We start from the raw sequence: 20,873 nt of genomic DNA, 5'->3' as shown, positions 1-20,873 counted from the left end.
CTAACATTCCATTGTATATAAGTATCACAACTTCTTCCATTCATCTGTTGATGAACATCAAGGCTGCTTCCATGTCCTGGCTGTTGCAAATAGCGCTGCAATGAACATTGGTATACATGTGTCTTTTTGAATTATGCTTTTCTCAGGGTATACCCCCAGTAGTGGGACTACTGGATCATATGGTAGAGCTTTATTTCTAGCTTTTAAAAGAATCTCCATACTGTTCTCCATAGTGGCTATATTAATTTAAATTACTACCAACAGTACATTAAAAATTAGAGGTATACATTTATATGTATTTATTTAATTCTATTATTTTTAAAAAATATAATCCTTTGAAACAGCAATCGAGTTTCAAAGACATTTTCATACAGAAAAATTTAAATTATCTATTCACAAACTGGCTAGTTTCATCCACGTAAACCGCTGCAGTGCCAGGCCCTAGGATTACCAAGAAATATTCCAAATATCATAATTGTTCCTAAGTAAATAGAAATTAAAATTTCAAAGCAAAAAATATGGAGGATGATTTTGTTTTAAGTATTATGAAGCCAAATGACTGGTAGATAGCTGGAAGAAATGTTTAAGGATATATCTTATAAATAAGTAAAAACCGTAAATGTGGACTTTATTTTTTAAACAGAAAGTCCCCTCAATAATTATAATTGAAAATCAACAAAAATGAAGGCAAATTACTAAGTAAATTTTAGAAGAACTTAGCAAGTTGGTGTGGAAAGAAATCACCAGATAGAAGAAAATTAGTGATCAGTAGCTTGTGGAGCTTGAATTTCATTAAATAGAGGATTCTGGTATAGTCAGAGTTGCTTTCCAAGTACAATAAGCATTAAGTAGAGATAAAAGGTTTTATGAAGTACAACTAAGGAAACATGTATGTAGAAGAGAGGCTGTTGTCTGAAGAAATCAAACAGAACCGGTATTTGTTCAGTACTCAAGATTATTTAAAATAGATTTCTTAAATGACATTCCTTAAAATTAACCAATGAGAAAACAAGATATTGAAAAGATTATAACTAACCTTTACATGAAGCCCTAGAATTTACAACATGATTGTGTACACACACACATAGAAATTTATTGTTTTATGCTCACAAATTAAGCAAGTGGCCAGCGAGACAGGCTTGCTGGACACTCTCTCACAACAGATTGGTTAAGTAGCATTGTGATTTTTTAATGAGTCTCCTCTGGGTTTGGTGAGTGGGAATCAGTGTGAACCAATCTCCTAAAGTTTGACTGCATTGCATTTCTGAAACTGCTAAGCTTACAAATGGATTCTAGATTTAACTCATGTCCAACATTAGGAAGGACTTTGGCTCCAGATGTGATTACCTCTGTGATATCACTTGGCATCTGTCTGCCTCCCTCACTCTCTGTCCAGACAATGAGTTACTCTAGAATACTAACCACACATATTTCATTCACCTCTAATATCCCCTATGAACATTTTCTTCCCTTCTCACACTGCCAAAATTAGTCCTCTCATTGTCTCTAATCCTGTGCCTCTAGACTCATCTCCTGCCGCCAATATTATACTTAAAGTGTCCAACAGGCTGTGATATCCCCCTGTTTAACAGTTTCATTTGTTTCTACAGCACACATGACACATTTCAACTTACTTATCTTTCAGTGTACAAAATATTGCAATCTTCACCAATCTCAAGTTAAATTTGATTCTTCCATTGTTCTTTCACAGCAACCTATTTTCTTCTCACTCTGCACCCTATTAGCAGAATTTGAGATATATTAAGAGTGTGTGTGTTTGAGTATATTCGGTTATATTTATAGGGTGACTCAAAATATTTTATCCATATGACACAGGCATAGACCAGTCAGAATTAATGCCAGGCTAGATATTACTCTTAGTTGTTGAGGGGAAGGGTTAAGGGAAGGGCTAGGTGGAGAGAAATGTGGAATTGTCCAGGAGACTGCTAACAGCAAAAAGTATTTCAAAATTCCAATGAGTTCAATGGCTGTGCCAGTGTGTACCAGGTGGCTAATATCCCTACACTGTCGGACTATTCAACTAGAGTATATGCTAATGAAACCAATCAAGCATTTCTATTTCTTGGACATCAGTATGGTCAGGCTAGAAAATGTCTCTCTGAAGCTAAGTGGGATTAAGCATTTTTGAATGGACATAAACGTTGCCTAGAAAGCCTTTCATAATCTGGTCTCTGTGTGCCTCTTGTTTCAAGCATATTAGTTTCTGAGTAGTGCTTTGCTCTCCACCTAGAGAGAAAATTACATAGTTCTTTTCAGAAACTGTGTACCATATGTCTGTGTGCCTTTGCCTGTGTCATTTTCTCTGGCTGGAATTATTTCTCTTAAAGTGACTGATACATATGGTATCATCAGGTAAATGTTCCTGACACTGTGACACCCCCATCTCCCAAACTTGCCACCAGTCTGCCTAAGACGTTTTTCCTTAACGCCCTTACAAACACCTGTTATAGCAGTTTTCACATTCTTTTTCAATAAACTCTTCAATTATCTAGTTCCTTGTTCATGCCCTCCTAAAAGGCAGAAAGCATCGTTTACATAACTTTTATTCCCAGATTCTAGCTCAAGGCTGAGTGTATACTATTGTTTAAGTAAATAATTGATACAACTAGTGAATAATTGCCACTTACAAGCAAAATAATACAAGTGTCAATCCACAATGAGGTTGGAATTAATAGCAGCATATATCTATGAATTAAGAGATAGTGGACAGAACAAAGGGATGAGGAAAAAGGAAAAGGAAATCATTATTAAGTTTCCATATCTTTAAACTAAACACACCAAACATATTAGGTTGAAAATCAAATCATTCCACAGTTGAGTTTTGTCTGGATCATAGTATGTTTTAAACATTTTGGAATTGTTTTTAAGAAGGCACAGAACTTAGTTCACCACATTACCATCATTTTGTACTGACTATGCCCACATCCTGATCTCTGTTATCTGCCATTAAGTTAATACTTTTAATATGAATTCTAATTGACAACCCCTGTTACAATGAAATAAATGTTATACCAGATTTAAAAACATACATTATATAAAAGGTTGCTAAGAGAAGCAATATGACAGATGAAACTCTGATATTTAATTTGGTATATTAATAGATAACACAGCTTTAGTGAATTTGGAAAACATTCCAGTTACACATCTCTTTTAAGAGTTTCCCCTTCCCAGCAAAAGCAGCTAGGGTGAAATGTTAAGAGTATGTATAAACTGTAAGAGATGATTAGCTAATGCCCTCTTCTAACTCAGGGACTGGGACAACACTTCTACAATGTGTGATGTACATTATGTGTTTGTATATCAACTACAAAATAAACACTATTGATCCTCTAATTTATCTGAAATATAACTTACTGAGTTTTCAAATAAATGAATTATTTCAAACTTCTGTATTGTCAGGTCTACAGCAGATACATCAAATCATGGGTCACCAGAAACAGGAAAAAAAATTGTACTTTAATTGTAATCAGCACTGGATTTCAGTACTAAACAATTAGAGATCATTATACTAACCTGAAATAACTGTGGGAGAGTGTCAAAAATGATGAGTATTTCATGTTTACAAAAGATTCTGCCTCTGGCATGCTGTGTGCTTTTGTGAATCATTTGTTCTCCAGTTTTAATCTGTCATAGTATGAAATATTACAACTGTGATTCTGCATGACAGAATAATGAAATACTAAAAAAGCTGTATTTAATAACTTCTCCATAAAAACTTTTTCCAGAAAAGTTATGAATACCTATATGGAACTGTACTTTTCTTTTTTTTTTTCCTTTTCACTATTTCAAACATTCTTTCACATTGAGTTCTTAAGGGAAGACCACAAATTTCATAATATAATTTTCTATGTAATATTTTCTCCTTGTATATGAGTATTAAACTTTATAAAGGGAATTATTTTGTACTGAAATATCAGTAGTGGAATATAGTAAAAAAAAATTAATTTCCTTGTAATTGTAGTGAATGAAGAATGAAACATGAAGGTTAAGGATATTCTGGTGCATTAAAAAAAAAGTAAAGAAAAAAAAGAAAATCTTTCTTTTCTACAGAAAGAAAATAAAAAAGAGTTATCATTGTTATATAACTTATTTCTTCAGGAACATAAAAGATTCAGAATTTCTGTTAAATATGTAGTCATATTGAAATTACACAAATCCATGAATTCTATGACAGACTCTTGAATTTCAGGAAGTTGGTAGTACTTTCCTACATTTCACTTCTCTAGCTGCCAGTAGCACACTCTGAATTTAAACATACACTTCATATATTTTTTTTTGAGATGGGAGGGTCCTTAGAGACCACTGTTATCAAAACTTTCCATCTTACCGATCAAGAAAATGAGGCCCCAAATACTCAAATTACTTGCTCAAGATCATATGGCCAATTAGAGGCAGTTAAAGGTTATAACCCAAACCTTTAGATCCCAATTCAGTTTATTTTCCACTATTCCACAATAACTATCAATTATTCTCTTCAATGAGTTAATTAGTTACCATCACTGACTTTATGACTTTAATAAAACATACTTCAAAATAATCTTCAGAAAGCTGATGCCAACTAGTGTTAAACACCTAATGTGGCAACCACTGAACTTATCATCTTGGTAAAATGAAAGAATAAAATAAAAGCAAATATGAATGAGACAAATAGGGTGCAACATCATAATGAAGCTTAGAAGAAATTGATGCAAAATGTCTAGCCTGGTGTTCCTGTGCTATATTTTTCAAAGTTTTCTTCAGAATCATTAAGCATCATTTATTTCCTATAACTTTTTAAAAATAACAGAATGTGAAACATCAACTTTGACACCCATTACACAATTAACGCAAGTATACATTTATCATAATGACATAAAAGACTTTTCGATAGTTATTTTGAAAATTTAGTTAATCATATTTTAGGGCATATTACTGTCATTGTCTTGGAGTATAAAAGGAATTAATTTTGTTAAAAGTTAAGAAAGAATACTAGCAATAGAAAGTTATGATATGCATGGTATATACCAACACATAAGCTACTATACAATTTTAAATTACAGCTTTATAATAAATTAGACAATTTATACAATTATAAATTACAGTTTTATAATAAATTAAAGCTTGTATTAAAGGGTCTGAAACTTGTTCTGATGTCTACTGCTGACAACTTTCAAGACCTACCACTCCCCTTTCCCTTAGAACTCCTATATGGGCAAACTGATTAGAAAGCATGAATTTTCCCTTTCCTAGGGCATTAGTGGCAAATTCAAACCATAAATGCACTGATCTGAACACAGAAACCCTCATTCCACTACCACCCTTAACCACACTATAACCCCCAAAGTCAATGCCTTTCCCTGATATTTTATGCTATTTTGAACCTGTCTAAACTTATTTACATGAATAATAAAAATCTTCTTACTCCCCTGGTGTTTGTGTGGTACCATTAGTCTCAAAATCCAAAACAACAACAACAACATAAATCTGGTTACAGGGTAACCAGAACAATGGATGCAGTCAAGAGGGTGTCTAGGCAATGACCGCTAGACTGTCTTTCCTTTTTTGCTTTGAGTTAGTAATCAGCTCTGTTACCTGCTAGCAATCTTAGAGTTTCAGCTATGCTGCTTTGCATTACATTTGCTGAGTTCCAATGAATCTTTATCATAGATTCAGTCAAATTAAATCAAAAGTTTTCATAATTGACATTTAGAAACAAGAGTTGGGACCCACCTCAAAAAGACTCTGGATTGTGCATCTTAGACTGGACCTGTTTATGTGCCTCAGATTGAATCACATATCTTGATTCCAGCATAAACTATGACTAATGCTTGGTTCAGAGAAATGACTCTTATTCTGTGATTGCTGGCTGTGGGTCTCAACCAGGCAGTGGCCTTTCTTCTATAGAGTTCTCAGGAAAAATATTGATACTCTATGAAATATGTGGTCCTGTTGAATGGCCAGTTGTGTGGAAGAACAGTTAGCATGTGGCATGCTGAGGTCTCCAGTCCTAAAAGCAGATGATTCACCACTCTATAAACATCTTTTGCTAAAATTGCTGCCGAGGTTTCTTTGCAACAAAGATCTTTATCCTCAAACTTACAGAATAAAATACTTATGGTACCCATGTGGCACAACTAAGAAGATAATTCAAATGCTACTTAAACTCCCAATCTTTAATCCATATAAAGCAATGATTGTTGTGGTGGAGGCCCATAACTCTGATGTTACAGATTTGACATTCTGGAGAAAGAAACTTATAAATATGAGCAGAGTAAAGGGATCGTCCCTCCTCCAAAGCATGCATGTGTGCTAAGTCGCTTCAGTCATGTCCGATTCTTTGAGACTCCATGGATTGTAGCCCACCAGGCTCCTCTGTCCATGGGATTCTCCAAGCAAGAATACTGAAGTGGGTTGTCATACCCTCCTCCAGGGGATATTCCTGACCCAGAGACCGAACCCACATCTTTTTATGTCCACCTGCTTTGCCAGACAAGTTCTTTAACACTAGCCTGCAATGCATAAGACCCAGGTTTGATCCCTGGGTCGGGAAGACACATAGTCGCATAGTCAGACATGACTGAGTGACTAACACTTTCACTTTAGAGAGCGTTTCTGGTACCTCTAAAATATATCTGGTAATCAATAAACAAGCAAGTTAAAAAGGAGGTCCACAATTTGATACAAATAGCAACTTAAATTTTACTACAATATTTATATAGTGAAAATTTAAAATGTCTCAGATGGGCTTTTGCACCTCTACAACATGAGTTTTGAATTAACTTTAATGTTTACTGATATGAACCAACTGGCAAACCTTCATGGCCTTAATCAAAATAGAAGCTGAAATTAGAGTTATTCTCGGAAATCCCACTATACTTAAATAGATTAAAGTGCATATCCTGTAATCTAAAGGACTTATTAAATATAAAGTAGTGAACAAATAAGTATGCTTCATTTTAATCATCAGAACTACTGCACTGCCTAAATATCCCACAGTGGTCATGAAAGAAGCTCTAATCAGAAATGTAATAAATTAAACTATATCTTTAGCATTTACAACAGGCTAAGAAATTGAGACCCCATGGCCTTTTCTTAACACTTAAAATAGTTCATATGGTTCACTGCACTTTAAAACAGAGTCTTCAAAGATTGAAGCCCACTGTAAAAGACATTTACAGAAGGGGTATTTATCACTACTACTTCTCCATTTAATAGCCAATTTGGGTTTTCCTGGTGGCTCAGACAGTAAAGAATTTGCCAGCAATGCAGGAGACCCAGGTTAGATCCCTCAATCAGAAACATTCCTTGGATAAGGGGATGGTTAACCACTCCAGTATTCTTGCCTGGAGAATTCCATGGACAGAGGGGCTTGGGGGGCTATAGTTCATGAAGTCAAAAAGAGTTGGACACAACTGAGTAACTAACACACAAGCTAGGTTGTTCTTAAACCTAGGAAAAATGAGTGGTAACTCACAGTAGTTTATGAAACTCTAATTCTGTTGCTCCACTCATTAAAGGCCTCATATTCAATATTATCTAAGTTATTCAGTTCAGTCGCTCAGTCGTATCTGACTCTTTGCAACTTCATGAGCCACAGCACACCAGGACTCCCTGTCCATCACAAACTCCCGGAGTTTACTCAAACTCATGTCCATCAAGTCGGTGATGTCATCCAGCCATCTCATCCTCTGTCATCCCCTTCTCCTCCTGCCCTCAATCCCTCCCAGCATCAGGGTCTTTTCCATCGAGTCAACTCTTTGCATGAGGTGGCCAAAGTATTGGAGTTTCAGCTTCAGCATCAGTCCTTCCAATGAACACCCAGGACTGATGTCCTTTAGGATGGACTGGTTGGATCTCCTTGCAGTCCAAGGGACTCTCAAGAGTCTCCTCCAACACCACAGTTCAAAAGTTACTAGTCCCATCTAATCACTAGGTGGTAATATTTTGCTAATGATTTGGCTGATGCGTGTGCTTAGTTGTTAAGTCATGTCTGACTCTTTGAGACCTTGTGGATTATGACTATCAGGCTTCTCTGTCCATGGGATTTTCTGGGCAAGAATACTGGAGCATGTTGCCATTTTTCTCCAGGGGATATTCCCAACCAAGCGATCAAACCCACATCTGCATCTCCTGCATTGGCAGGTGAAGCCCTGATTTGGCTCATCTCATCTATTTAATGCCAATTTCAAAAGACACTCAGCTATAGTTTGCCTTTAACTCTAATGAGATATGCTCTTTCCTTTGCACTTTGAAAGGACAACTTTACCTAGCTACCCATGAGGTCTTCAGCAACCTAGCCACTGCATACTGCCTTCATAGGTAAGACGTTAACTGCATTCAACTTTGTCCAGGAGCACAGGTGACACCACATCTTCCTTCAAGGAGATTCATTTGTCACAAACATTCAAGACAAGCAGATATAAAAGAGGGGGGTGGTGGTGATTTCATTTCCCTACACATATTAGAAGGCCTTATCACTTGAGTTAAATCCTGAGATATTAATTGGCCAGTCAAAAGCTACTCCATCCTTAACACCATTAAGACATACCATTGACTCTCATGGTACCACAGTGTTAAAACAAGCTGAAAATATTTTAGCAATTTTTGGATTTTGAGGGCAACATATTTTTCATTTATAAAAATATGTTTAATTTACTTAAGCCCATTTATCCTGTTACTAGTATACTGAACTACCTTGAATGGTGCCTTCTATCAAAAAAAAAAAGCCTCTAGAATTTTTCCAAATTTTAATATAACTGGTGATTCCCCTTCTCACCCTCTGACTTCTTCACTGTAAAGGCTTTAGCAACTTCCTCTCATGCCTCTTGGAGTTTCTGGGCCACCCATAATAGCCATAAGTTGCCCATGGACTTCAAATGCAAGAGGTCCCCACCTGAAGCCCTATGTCATCACACTGGCAATGATGCATACTGGAATATCTTGGAAACAGAGGCTCTCACAGGCTCTAAGATCATGATCCTCTCTATCCAGCTGTCCATTACACCTTGGATCATGGAAGTAGTACCTTGCATGCTGGGTATGGCTGCTAAGGTTTCCTTGCTAAAATGTAAGTGATACCTATTTGTTTAAGCCAAACCGAGGCCCCCTGGAGTAACCCATCCCAATGAGGGTATGGCCTGCCCTATTCTTAGTTCCTTGATAGACGCCATGGTTCCACAGGCAGTCACTACTCTTCTGAACCCCTTAGCTAGAGGAACTGCTTGGGATCTTGAATGGATAGCAAAGAAAGTTTGTACATGTCACAGCAAGTATGGCTACCATCATCATATGTGACTCAACTTCTTAGAGAGCCATTGCTTTTAATATCTTAACTAAGACATCTCTGTTAAAGGACTCAAAGATTAGTGCAACTGCCAAAACTTCAGTCAGGCATCTTTACACTGACCACCATTGTCAATAAATCAGCCCAACTGAACATTTTTACAAACCACTGGGCCATTGCCAACTGTCTGACCATGTGATCCAGGGTTGCCCTTTATGAGGAAAAAATTTTTGAAATCTTGTCTCAGACATTCCCAAAATGCATATCAATGCCACACATGCCTCTACACAGAATTCTAGTCACTATCGATAATGATCAAGGTGCTCATTTCACATCTCACCACATTGCTGAGTTCTGGAACAAGGTGTTCAGTGAATTTTCATCTCATTTACTAAATGGATCTCTGACTCACAAAGTACCACTGTGGCTTTAAACAACTTCAAACATGGCACAGATCACTCAATCAAACACAGAGTGAATTGTGATGAAGGCCGATCCATCGTTGATCTTTAACTGCTCACAAGTTTCAAATTCTCCTCCCCATTGCCCAGTTTCCCTTTTGCCTGATATATGGGCAAGCTGACAAGAATACCTGTATGCATTCTCCTTTATAAGCAATGGGAATTTTGAACCTCACAAGCCCTGACCAGCATGTAGGAGCTTTCACTCCAGTATCAATCCTGTAAAACCCAAAGCCAGCCAGCTTTCTTTGCTCCCTTAAGCAATTTTGGATCTGCTTGGATCCAATTTTGGATACTGTCCTGCTCTTCTCAGAAAGCCTCATTGTATGAGTAATACATCTTTTTACCCTCTTGGTCAATGTGTGGTATCATGAGTCTTGACATCTGAACCAAACTTGAATGGGGGGATCTTATTCTAGCTAGTGACCAAATATGGCTGCAAATATAGTTATATGAATAGTAACCAAATAATTAAATAATATAATTTTACATATGATAATTAAATATTCCTTACCCTAAAATATTAGGCTCAAAAAAAGTTTCCTTTCTTACAAGGGTAAAATTAGCTTAGTCATTTTGTATACTGACATTAACACAATCATCAATTTAAAAAGAGTAAAAGAACTTTCCTTTTCAAGTGTTTCATATTTAACTAGTGATGACAAATAGTAAATACAAATTTTGAATAAACACACATTTTATGAACATAATTTGTCATTGTTAGATAAGCAAATTCAATATCTACAAAAGACAAATCATTAAATTTGATACAAATGTACTGCTAAAAAATGAAGTGTCATACACTTCAAATATAAATAGCCTTTATTGACTGTAAGAGTTTATTCATTATTGAAAACTTCACACCAGGCAAAAACAGAATGCTAATAAAATAATGTAGTGACCTAATGAGAATAAGAAAAAAAGAATCTCAAAACAGTTTGTCACTAAAATATGGGGAAACTCAGTGACAATAAATTACTGAACTAAGTATAAAGACAGGTAACAACAACATAAATTATGTAAACAATGCTGAATAAAATAGGTCATTTAATAACACTGTAAGATCAAAAGGGAAATGGGGATTAATCTCCAAAATATAAAAACAGCTCATGTAGCTCTACGTCAAAAAAAACAAACAACCCAATCAAAAAATGGGCACAAGATCTAAATAGATATCTATCCAAAGAAGACATACAGATGGCCAAAAAGCACACTAAAAGTTGCTCAACATCACTAATTAGCAAGAAATGAAAATCAAAACTACAACCTCACACAAGTCAGAATGGTCATCATAAAAAAAAAAACAAAAAAAACAAAACAATCTACAAACAAGAAACGCTGGTTAAAGTGTGGCAAAAAGGGAACCCTCCTACACTGTAGGTGGGAATGTAAGTTGGTATAACCACTATGAAGAACACTACGGCAGTTCCTTAAAAAATGAAAAAAGAACTACCATATGATCCTGCAATCCCACTGCTGGGTGTATATCTGAAGAAAACCATAATTTGAAAAGATGAATGCATCTTTTCAATGTTCACTGTAGCACTATTTGCAATGGCTAAGACATGAAAGCAATCTAAATGTCCATGAACAGAAGAATGGATTAATTAGAGGTAGTGTATATATATATATATGTGGTGTATACACAGACACACACACACACACACACATATATATACACACACAAACACACATATGTATATCTGTTGTTGTTTAGTAGCTTATTTGTGTCTGACTTTTTGTGACTCCATGGACTGCAGGACGCCTGGCTTCCCTGTCCTTCACAATCTTCTGGAGTTTGCTTACTCATGTTCATGTCCATGTGTGTACACACACACACACACACACACACACACACACACACACACAGTGGAATATTGCTCAGTCATTAAAAAGAATGAAATAATGCCATTTGCAGCAACATGGATAGACCTAGAGATTATCATATCAGGCAGAGAAAGACAATATCACATAATATCATTCATATGTGGAATCTAATTAAAAATTATATAAATGAATTTATTTACAAATAGAAACAGATTAACAGATTTTGAAAACAAATTTATGGTTATCAAAGGGGAAATGTGAGGGGGAGAGAAAAACTTTGGAGCTTGGGACTAACACACGCTACTATATGTAAAATAGATACTAATAAGAACCTATTGTATAACACAGGGAACTCTATTCAATATTCTGTAATAATCTATGTGGAAAAGAATAAAAAAGAATGAATATATGTACTGATAACTGAATCACTTCACTGTACATCTAAAACTATTACAACTTTGTAAATCAACTATACTCCAATAAAATTAATAAAAAAGGCAAATGGTTGAATATGTGTCTGAGTTTTAAAGGAGAATATATACAGAGCAAAAGAATCACTATCAGTTTTAATAAAAAAGATAAGAATGATTAGTTAAGCTCCCATATGCAAGCCAAATCTACATTGGTGCACTTTAAAAAGTCAATATATATATGTACACACATATATACATTTATATATAGTGTGTGTGCATCTTAGTTTCAGTCCATTTTGGTTTTTCCTTCTAAATTCTAAGGAAACTTAAATTTTTAAAGACTACTTTTCATAGACTAAGAGTTTACACAGAAAATTGAAAGATGCATTGCATAAATAGATTGTATTCAACAATCACCATTCAACTTCCTAAGTCTGTAAGATGGAAGGGAAGTAATACATTTAATGTATATAATAAGGATGAATGAGATAGTTGTTAATAGATCATAAGTTTTAATAAAGTTCAAATTAATTTAAAAAACAAGTATAATCCTATTTCGTAGGCAATATCATAGAGAAAGATTTTTGCAGATTGACTGGAGGAAAAATACCACACTAGGAAATAGGAAAGACAATGGTTGTGAATAAGAAACAAAATATGCAGAGTAGAAGAAAAGTTTAAGGTGATGATAGCTAATTTAAAGATAAAACAAAAATATTTTTCCACAGCAAATACACAAAAGTTCTTGGTAACTCCATGGCCCTGTACAGAGTATGCTAGACTGACAATAACTTTGTGTGATTTAAGGATTCATGAATTGAAATCTATGCAACCAATAGTCTACACAACAACAAAATTTAAGAAAGAGGGCAGATATCTGGGAAATCTAAGAAGGAAAGCCTGAAAAGGTTTTCATGCACACTTTCAAGATGCCACTTTTGAAAGCTAGTTTTGGGAAAAAGCAAGCTTTATACCTTAACAAATATGTGTTCAGTATGCATCTTTAAGGAGGTGAGACTATGCAGGAGGCTAAACACAAAGTTAAGTCACTGTAGACTATCCTAGATTTCCTCAAGGTGATTTATATGCTGGAATTTTCCAAGAAATCTGAATGTTAGTTTACATTCTATACAATTAGTATTTGATACATGCTTTATAGAGTAATTTATGCTAGGATTTTCTACATAAAACTGTAGAAACGCTATCTTCTGTAGCGTGTTGAATAGAGTCTCCCCAATATTCAACCCCACCTAGGCGCTCAGAATATCATTGTATTTGGAAAAAGGACCTCTGCAGATGTAACTAGATTCACATGAGGTTATGGATCAGGGTGGACACTAAATCCTACAACTGGTGTCCCTAGAACAAATGATACAGAATGATACCAAGGTGAGTTGCCGTGCCCTCCTCCAGGTGATCTTCCTGACCCAGGAGTTGAACCTGAGTCTCTAGTGTCTCCTGCATTGGCAGGGGGTTCTTTACCACTGGGTAGCCATTCCCTTCTCCACTAGTGCCACCTGGGTGATGTAGCTACAAACCATAGAACTTCAAGGATTGCTTGGTCCATTAAAGTTAGGAAAAGCAAGGAAGGATTCTTCTCTAGGATCTGCAGAGGGAGTGTAATGTTACTGATACCTTGATTTCAGGGGTCTAGTCTCCAGAACTGTGAAAGAATAAACCTCTGTTGTTCTAAGCCACTAAATTTGTGATACTTTGTTAAGGCAGACTTAGGACACTAATACATCTATTTTGCAGATACTTTCCAGAATGTAAAGAGAGGGTGACGGAAGAAGGGGAAGAGAGGAAGATCAGGAAGCGATGATAATTTCAAAAGGCAGTGTTTCATGTGAAATTAATTGAGGTACAATGATACTAATCATGAATTGTTCCTCCTGCATTATAGTTTGAAGAGGCCCTCTAGGTTTTTAAAAACCCATCTCCTTAGATTGCTTTAAGCATCTTGCTTGACCAATTGCCATCTAAAATCTTCAATTTTGCCCTCTCTACTACATTTCTGTTAGGCTTTAAGCTAAAAACTCCATTACTTTCTATCCCAAGAAAAAACAGACAAAAACAAACATTAGCCTTGACTAGTATGGTACTTTGGTTATAGGTCTTACCTCTTTCTGTTTTATCTCAGCCAAGGTTATGGATATAGAAGTCAACAACATTTATTTCCCAAGTCTACTAGCCACCTCCTCCTTTCAAAATGACTTTGGCCCCACAATACAGGTATAAATACATGATATCAATAAAAATATTTCCCTCAACAATGTCAACAGTTCTCTTATATTCTAAGTTATCTATTCTATACCAAATTCAAAATAAAATAAAATGTGTCTGCTATCTTTTTGGCACTTAAAAACAGTGCATGAAGACTATAGCAAACAAACCATAAGGGGAAACAGCTTATTGTTAAACATCAAGATAAGGAAAAATAAAAGTTATTTTATTAATAAATAAACTATGGTAATTTTTTTGACTGCCCTTTGTGTGACATGTAGGATCTTAGTTCCCTGATTAGGGATTGAACCCATGACCCCACAGAGGAAGTGTGGAGTCTTAACTACTGGATCACCATGGAAGTCCCAACTAGAACATTTTTAAATTAAAAAAAAAAAATTCCAAGGGAAATAGTTCACTAGAAGAAAGACAGCTAAATATTAATAACTGACCCATAAATGTTATTTTCTAAGTATTTAGAACTAGAATCCTACAGAATGAATATTACCAGATGACCCTAATATATGAAGTTGAAATGGATGGGGAACACATGTACACCATAGTGGATTCAAGTCAATGTATGGCAAAACCAATACAATGTTGTAAAGTAAAATAAATTAATTCATTAAAAAAAAGTGTTATGAATTGATGACTCTTATCTATAAAAACTTAAATACAGAAATTCACTGACAAAATAGTATTCACTCAGTCAACCAGCAGTTACATTACATGCACATTTAATTCATATGAATTCAAATCTACACTGGGCAAAAATAAATAAATGAAAGCAATTTTGTAGTAGACGACCTATAAGAAACCAAACTAGCTCATCTGGTATTATCTGAACAACTGCTATCTTTTTAACACTGAGGGAAAAATGTCCTGTTAGAACTGTTGAGATAATATGGCTTACACAAAATAATGTGGACTATCTTCTATGGCTGACATGGTTTATTCATGAGTAATGTTGAATTTATGTGGTTTTCTTCTTATATAATGACTTTAGAAGTTTAACCCTTGTAAAAGCATGAAATCTCAATAAATGAATCGAGTGTATTGACAGATATTATGATACAATATTTAAAAATTAAATTCTAAGTGTCTGCATATAAAAGATATGGAGGAAGAAATGGTTATAATTTGGGATAAACGGCAGGAAAAAGGAAAAATGTGAAAAGTGGCATGTTATGAAGTGATACCAAAAGTCATAAAACACAACACAAAAGCAACAGAAGGAAAGCATGGCAAAGTGAGAAAGAGAGGAAGAAACAAACAAAACTTTTGATTTGCAGAGATCCAGTAACTGCTGCTTGATTATCTCACATTAAACAGGGGGAGGGAGGGACAGGAAGATATCTATGACTGCAGTTTTTAATTCCTCTATTTTGTTTTCTGAAAATTTCAAGTGATCAATAGGTGATTAGATATTCACTGGAGATGTAAAGCACAAAATATGTGTTTTCATGCTTTAATTATATAACATAAATGTTTTATTTTTAGCCATGTTACTCTTAAATCCCTAGGGCTACTGAGTAATCCATGTCATTTTATTTCAACTTTTGAGGTTAGGAGTACCCATGAATGTGAACATAAAGTATTTGTATGTGCATCCATGTGTGTATGTGACTTATGATATACTATGTAATGACTCACACATATTTTATTTAATTATAAAATAACTCTAAGAAATAGAGAAATAGAGATACAAAAAGTAAGACTCATGTAATTAGTCCAATGGAAAAGACCAAATTGAGTTGTGTTCTCAATCTGGAAACCTGTCTCCAAAACTGGCATTCTTAACCCAATAGTATGAAAAATCGACTATGACATACTGTATATAATATAATCTTATTTACTACTAACAATAGCTCTGCTCCACAAACATAATGATCCCTGCTTTACACATAAAGAAACTGAGTTTCAAAGAAGTTATGTTTATTTGTCCAAAGACAGACAGCTCATGTGTGACAAGTTAAATTAGATTAGAATCTGTCTGACTTCATATAAAGTTTGAAATAAAGAATGATTCAACATTTATAGAAAAAATAAAATCAGTTTCCTTACTAATTAATCAAAGTGTACCTGATTTTATCCACAGAAAATCCAAGACTTGTTTGAAAAAAATTAGTGTTAAAAATCACCAATTATTGGTTGTATTATTTTTCATATTAAGAGAATTAAATTTTACTTACATTAACTCTGCTAAAATAAAAATTCCATTCACTAGGAATTCATTAATTTAATTTTAATCAGAACTTTTTCCTTCTCTTTTTGAATAGAAATACATATATAGGCTACTATAAAATACCTCCCAGTGACCAACAAGTGTACGTATCAGGAAAGGAAATGTGATTTTCTTCTTTTTCAATCCTTTGGCTGCATGGCATCCCAAGGATAGACTCTAATAGAACAAATGAATGGCTTCCAAAGAGACTCAGATAGCCATGCAGTCTTCTGGATTAGCACTGCTAAGATTCTATCAGTAACCAAGTGATATTTTTGGTGACTAGGGACTACAAAGCCCTCCAGAAAGGGAAAACTCTTCTGAGCACAAAAGGCAATACAATAAACACGATTATATGGATGATGCTTTTCTTTCTAAACTGCCCTTCTCTTCATAATCAAAGAGCTCAACTCTGAATAAATCAATCAACATGCTAAGGAATAAGAGATTGCAGAAAAAGACACTGTGCTAATGCTGGTATCATCAATTTTATTTCAAGGTTAAAATAAAAGGTTTAGTGCTTCCCTTCTGATGATAACGTTCTCTTTACTAAGTTGTGGATCTTGGACTTGTTTCAGAATAGAGAAAAGGAGGATATATAGGTAAATTCTCATTATAAAAAATTGGACTGGAAGCATCAGCTTATTTTATTATCAGCAGAAACATTAAGTGAAGATGTGATTCAAAAATCTTGATATGATAAAATCTGTATTCTTCTGCTAAAATACTCCATCATCCTGACCGAGACATTCATTTCCTAGCAAATCCTTCACCATTTACAATCCTGTAAATCTAAATTACAGAAGTCTAAAAAACTTTCAGCCTCTCTCCCACACTTTGCTGTTCACTAAATATCCTTTGCCTATCCAGCCATAAACAGAGCTTAACTTGGGTTAGATCCAGCTGGATTTCAGATCCAAAACCTTTAGAAGCCAGGTAAGTGACTTCTAAGACTTGTGATCAGGGAGATGTGAAGTCAGCAAAGGACACATTATCTTCTCAGTGCCAATGTAGAACAGATTGTCAGGTTGAGAAGGTGAGCTGAAATGTCCTTTGCTGTCTTTTTATAATCACTGCTGTTGTAGAAACTAGGTGCTTAAAACCAAAATATTTTTTATCTGCAAATGTGTTTATAAAATATAACACTAATATAATTGTTTTGTACCTATTTTGTCATTATTATAATAGCTCCATATTTGAATATATGCATATTTGTCAGAGCAGACTTTGCTTTATGCTCTGGTAATTTCCTATTTTATGAAATTCCATTATGAAGGCACTTGCAGGGTTACTGGATATACTTATTTTTAAAAATTAAAAACAATCCTGTTTTCATTTTTATATTGTTGTTCACCTGTGTACTTGACTGCAAATTCAGAATGCAAAAAATAATCTCAAAACTTTATTATTACAAAGCTACTATCTAAAAATAATTTTTAGAGTAAAATACTTTATGAGTAGTAAATATTTTCATTAAAAAGCAACTAACATTATGAATAGCATACAGTGAAAATAAAGCATGTTTATAATGATATATTATATGATGAGATGACTCTTACTTACCAAACTCCTTGGGAACTGCTATGGAATAAACACAATTATGTCCCACACTATAATTTTTTGGATAGTTTGGTGATAGAACAGTGCCTTCTGAACCTGTTGAACGACTTCCACATGGTGCTGAAATTAAAAAATATTATTTTTAGAAAAAATTTATAATATGAATATTTTCTTGATATAAAGATATGGCTAATTGATTTTAAGGTATATCATTTATTTACATTTATTTTAGCATGGGTCCCCATTGTCAAATATTTTAAAAATAAAAAATTGTGCACCTAGGAAATTTATTAAGTATTCAGATTTACTCTTCTCAGAAGCAAAGTAATATAATAAAGTTACAATGGTGCTATCTATCTCTAGAGGTAATAATGGTGGCCTGCTTTCATTTATGATAAAAGGGTAAAGATAATCATCTCTTGTAAAATGATGAGAAATTACACACACAATTGGGAAACTGTTTTACTCACCACCAAACTTTGAATTTACTCAAAATCAACTGTGATTATGCTCCCATCAAATTAGGTATTTCTATACCCAGGACAGGGATGGCTGCATAAACACATTCATCCACTCATCTAAGTAAAATATTCTCTCACCAATCTCTTATCTGCTTGTGATTTACATTTAAATCAGGAGTTGCTGATGGTGCATAGAGATGGTGCATTTCTGCTACCTCAGCCCCAAACATGCTGTGTTCCTTAAAAAGATGAGGGTGAAACCGATTTCTGGAAAATTTGTAAATAGTGGTTTTGTTGTTCACAAGATAAGAGGATGTTTTGGATTTATAGTTCTGGAACACAGAGAAAGATTTGGGCTACTAAAGGGGTTATAGTTATCAAAGCAAAATGTGATAGTTGATATTATTTAAATGAATGGGATCTTCTAGGAATTGTGTAGAATGAGAAAGATGGCCAAAGAGGAAGCCTGGAGAATGCCAAGGTAGGATTAGGGGGCGGCCGCATGTAACCAGTTGCATCCGACTTTTTGTGATGCCATGGACTATAGTCGTTAGGCTCGTTTGTCTATTGGATTTTCCAGGCAAGGATACTGGAGTGGGTTGCCATTTCCTACTCCAGGGGATTTTCCTAATCCAGGGATAAAACCTGTGTTTCTTGCGTCTCCTGCATTGGCAGCGAATTCTTTACCACTGAGTCACCTGGGAAGCTGAGAGGGTGGCTACAAAGAATTTAAACTACTGGGAACCAAGAAGGAGGAAAGTTCAATTTAAAAAAGTGTTCAAAACATGTTTGGAGATGGCAATGGCAACCCACTCCAGTATTCTTGCCTGGGAAATCTCATGGACAGCTGAGATTGGAGGACTACAATCTATGACATCTCAGAATCAGACACTATCTAGCACCTGAAGAACAAAAACACATAATCAGGCAGATTGTGATTTGGGAAGATAGTTCTTGATGGAAACGTGGCATAAAATGGAATGAAGTGACCTAGCAATATGGAATACAGAGTTTTATAAGAAATTAACATATATTTCTGCTTTACTGACTATGCCAAAGCCTTTGTGTTGATCACAATAAACTGTGGAAAATTGTGCAAGAGATGGGAATATCAGACCACCTCACCTGCCTCTTGACAAATCTGTATGCAGGTCAGAAAGCAACAGTTAGAACTGGACATGGAACAACAGACTGATTCCACATTGGGAAAGGAGTATGTCAAGGCTGTATATTGTCACCCTGCTTATTTAACTTATATGCAGAGTACATCATGAGACACCCTAGGCTGGAGGAAGCACAAGCTGGAATCAAGATTGCCGGGAGAAATATCAATGACCTCAGAAATGCAGATGACACCACGACACCACCCTTAAGGCAGAAAGTGAAGAAGAACTAAAGAGCCTCATGATGAAAGTGAAAGAGGAGAGTGAAAAAGTTGGCTTAAAGCTCAACATTCAGAACACTAAGATCATGGCATCTGGTCCCATCACCTCATGGGAAATAGATGGGGAAACAGTGGAAACCGTGTTGGACTTTGTTTTGGGGGGCTCCAAAATCACTGCAGATGGTGATTGCAGCCATGAAATTAAGAGATGCTTACTCCTTGGAAGGAAAGTTATGACCAACCTAGATAGCATATTAAAAAGCAGAGACATTACTTTGCCAACAAAAGTTTGTCTAGTCAAGGCTATGGTTTTTCCAGTGGGCATGGATGGCTATGAGAGTTGGACTATAAAGAAAGCTGAGCACTGAAGAATTGGTGCTTTTGAACTGTGGTGTTGGAAAAGACTCTTGAGAGTCCCTTGGACTGCAAGGAGATCCAACCAGTCTATCCTAAAGGAGATCAGTCCTGGGTGTTCATTGGAAGGACTGATGTTGAAGCTGAAACTCCAATACTTTGGCCACCTCATGTGGAGTTGACTCACTGGAAAAGACCCTAATGCTGGGAAGGATTGGGGGAAGAGGAGAAGGGGACAACAGAGGAGAAGATGGCTGGATGGCATCACTGACTCAGGGGACACGGGTTTGGGTAGACTCCGGGAGTTAGTGATGGACAAGGAGGCCTGGCGTGCTGTGGCTCATGAAGTCACAAAGAGCCGGACACGACTGAACTGAACTGAACTGAATGTATAATTTATCATCAAATATACTCTATAATTAAAATTATCATATAATATATAAATTTTCCTCAGAGAGCAAGTTAGGTACTTTCAAAAGTGATGAACCCTTATAGGTAAAAGAGCAATATGGTATACATTAAATCAATGATTTACTAGATGTGGCCTGTGACCCCTTTAGGATGAAAGAACTGCTGTACTTTACAAAAGTGTGCTCCACTTCTAGTGGACCCTGATATAGCCCAACTGAATGTCATAGAGCAATCATGCATAGGAACCTGGAATGTTAGGTCCATGAATCAAG

At 35.4% G+C, this 20,873-nt stretch overlaps 1 protein-coding gene across 5 annotated transcripts in view; it reads right to left on the bottom strand.

The window, feature by feature from the left end:
* CSMD3 (CUB and Sushi multiple domains 3) overlaps window positions 1–20,873 on the bottom strand; it is a 1,331,483-nt gene that overhangs the window by 234,402 nt on the left and 1,076,208 nt on the right. For all 5 annotated transcript variants that reach the window (XM_070477231.1, XM_070477232.1, XM_070477233.1 and 2 more), the window contains one exon: window positions 17,995–18,111. In XM_070477231.1, the coding sequence (XP_070333332.1) occupies window positions 17,995–18,111 (117 nt within the window). The remainder of the gene's footprint in view (window positions 1–17,994; window positions 18,112–20,873) is intronic.

This window comes from Odocoileus virginianus, chromosome 15, assembly GCF_023699985.2.
Source record: "Odocoileus virginianus isolate 20LAN1187 ecotype Illinois chromosome 15, Ovbor_1.2, whole genome shotgun sequence".
NCBI lineage: Eukaryota > Metazoa > Chordata > Mammalia > Artiodactyla > Cervidae > Odocoileus > Odocoileus virginianus.
This window is presented reverse-complemented; position numbering and strand designations above follow the sequence as displayed.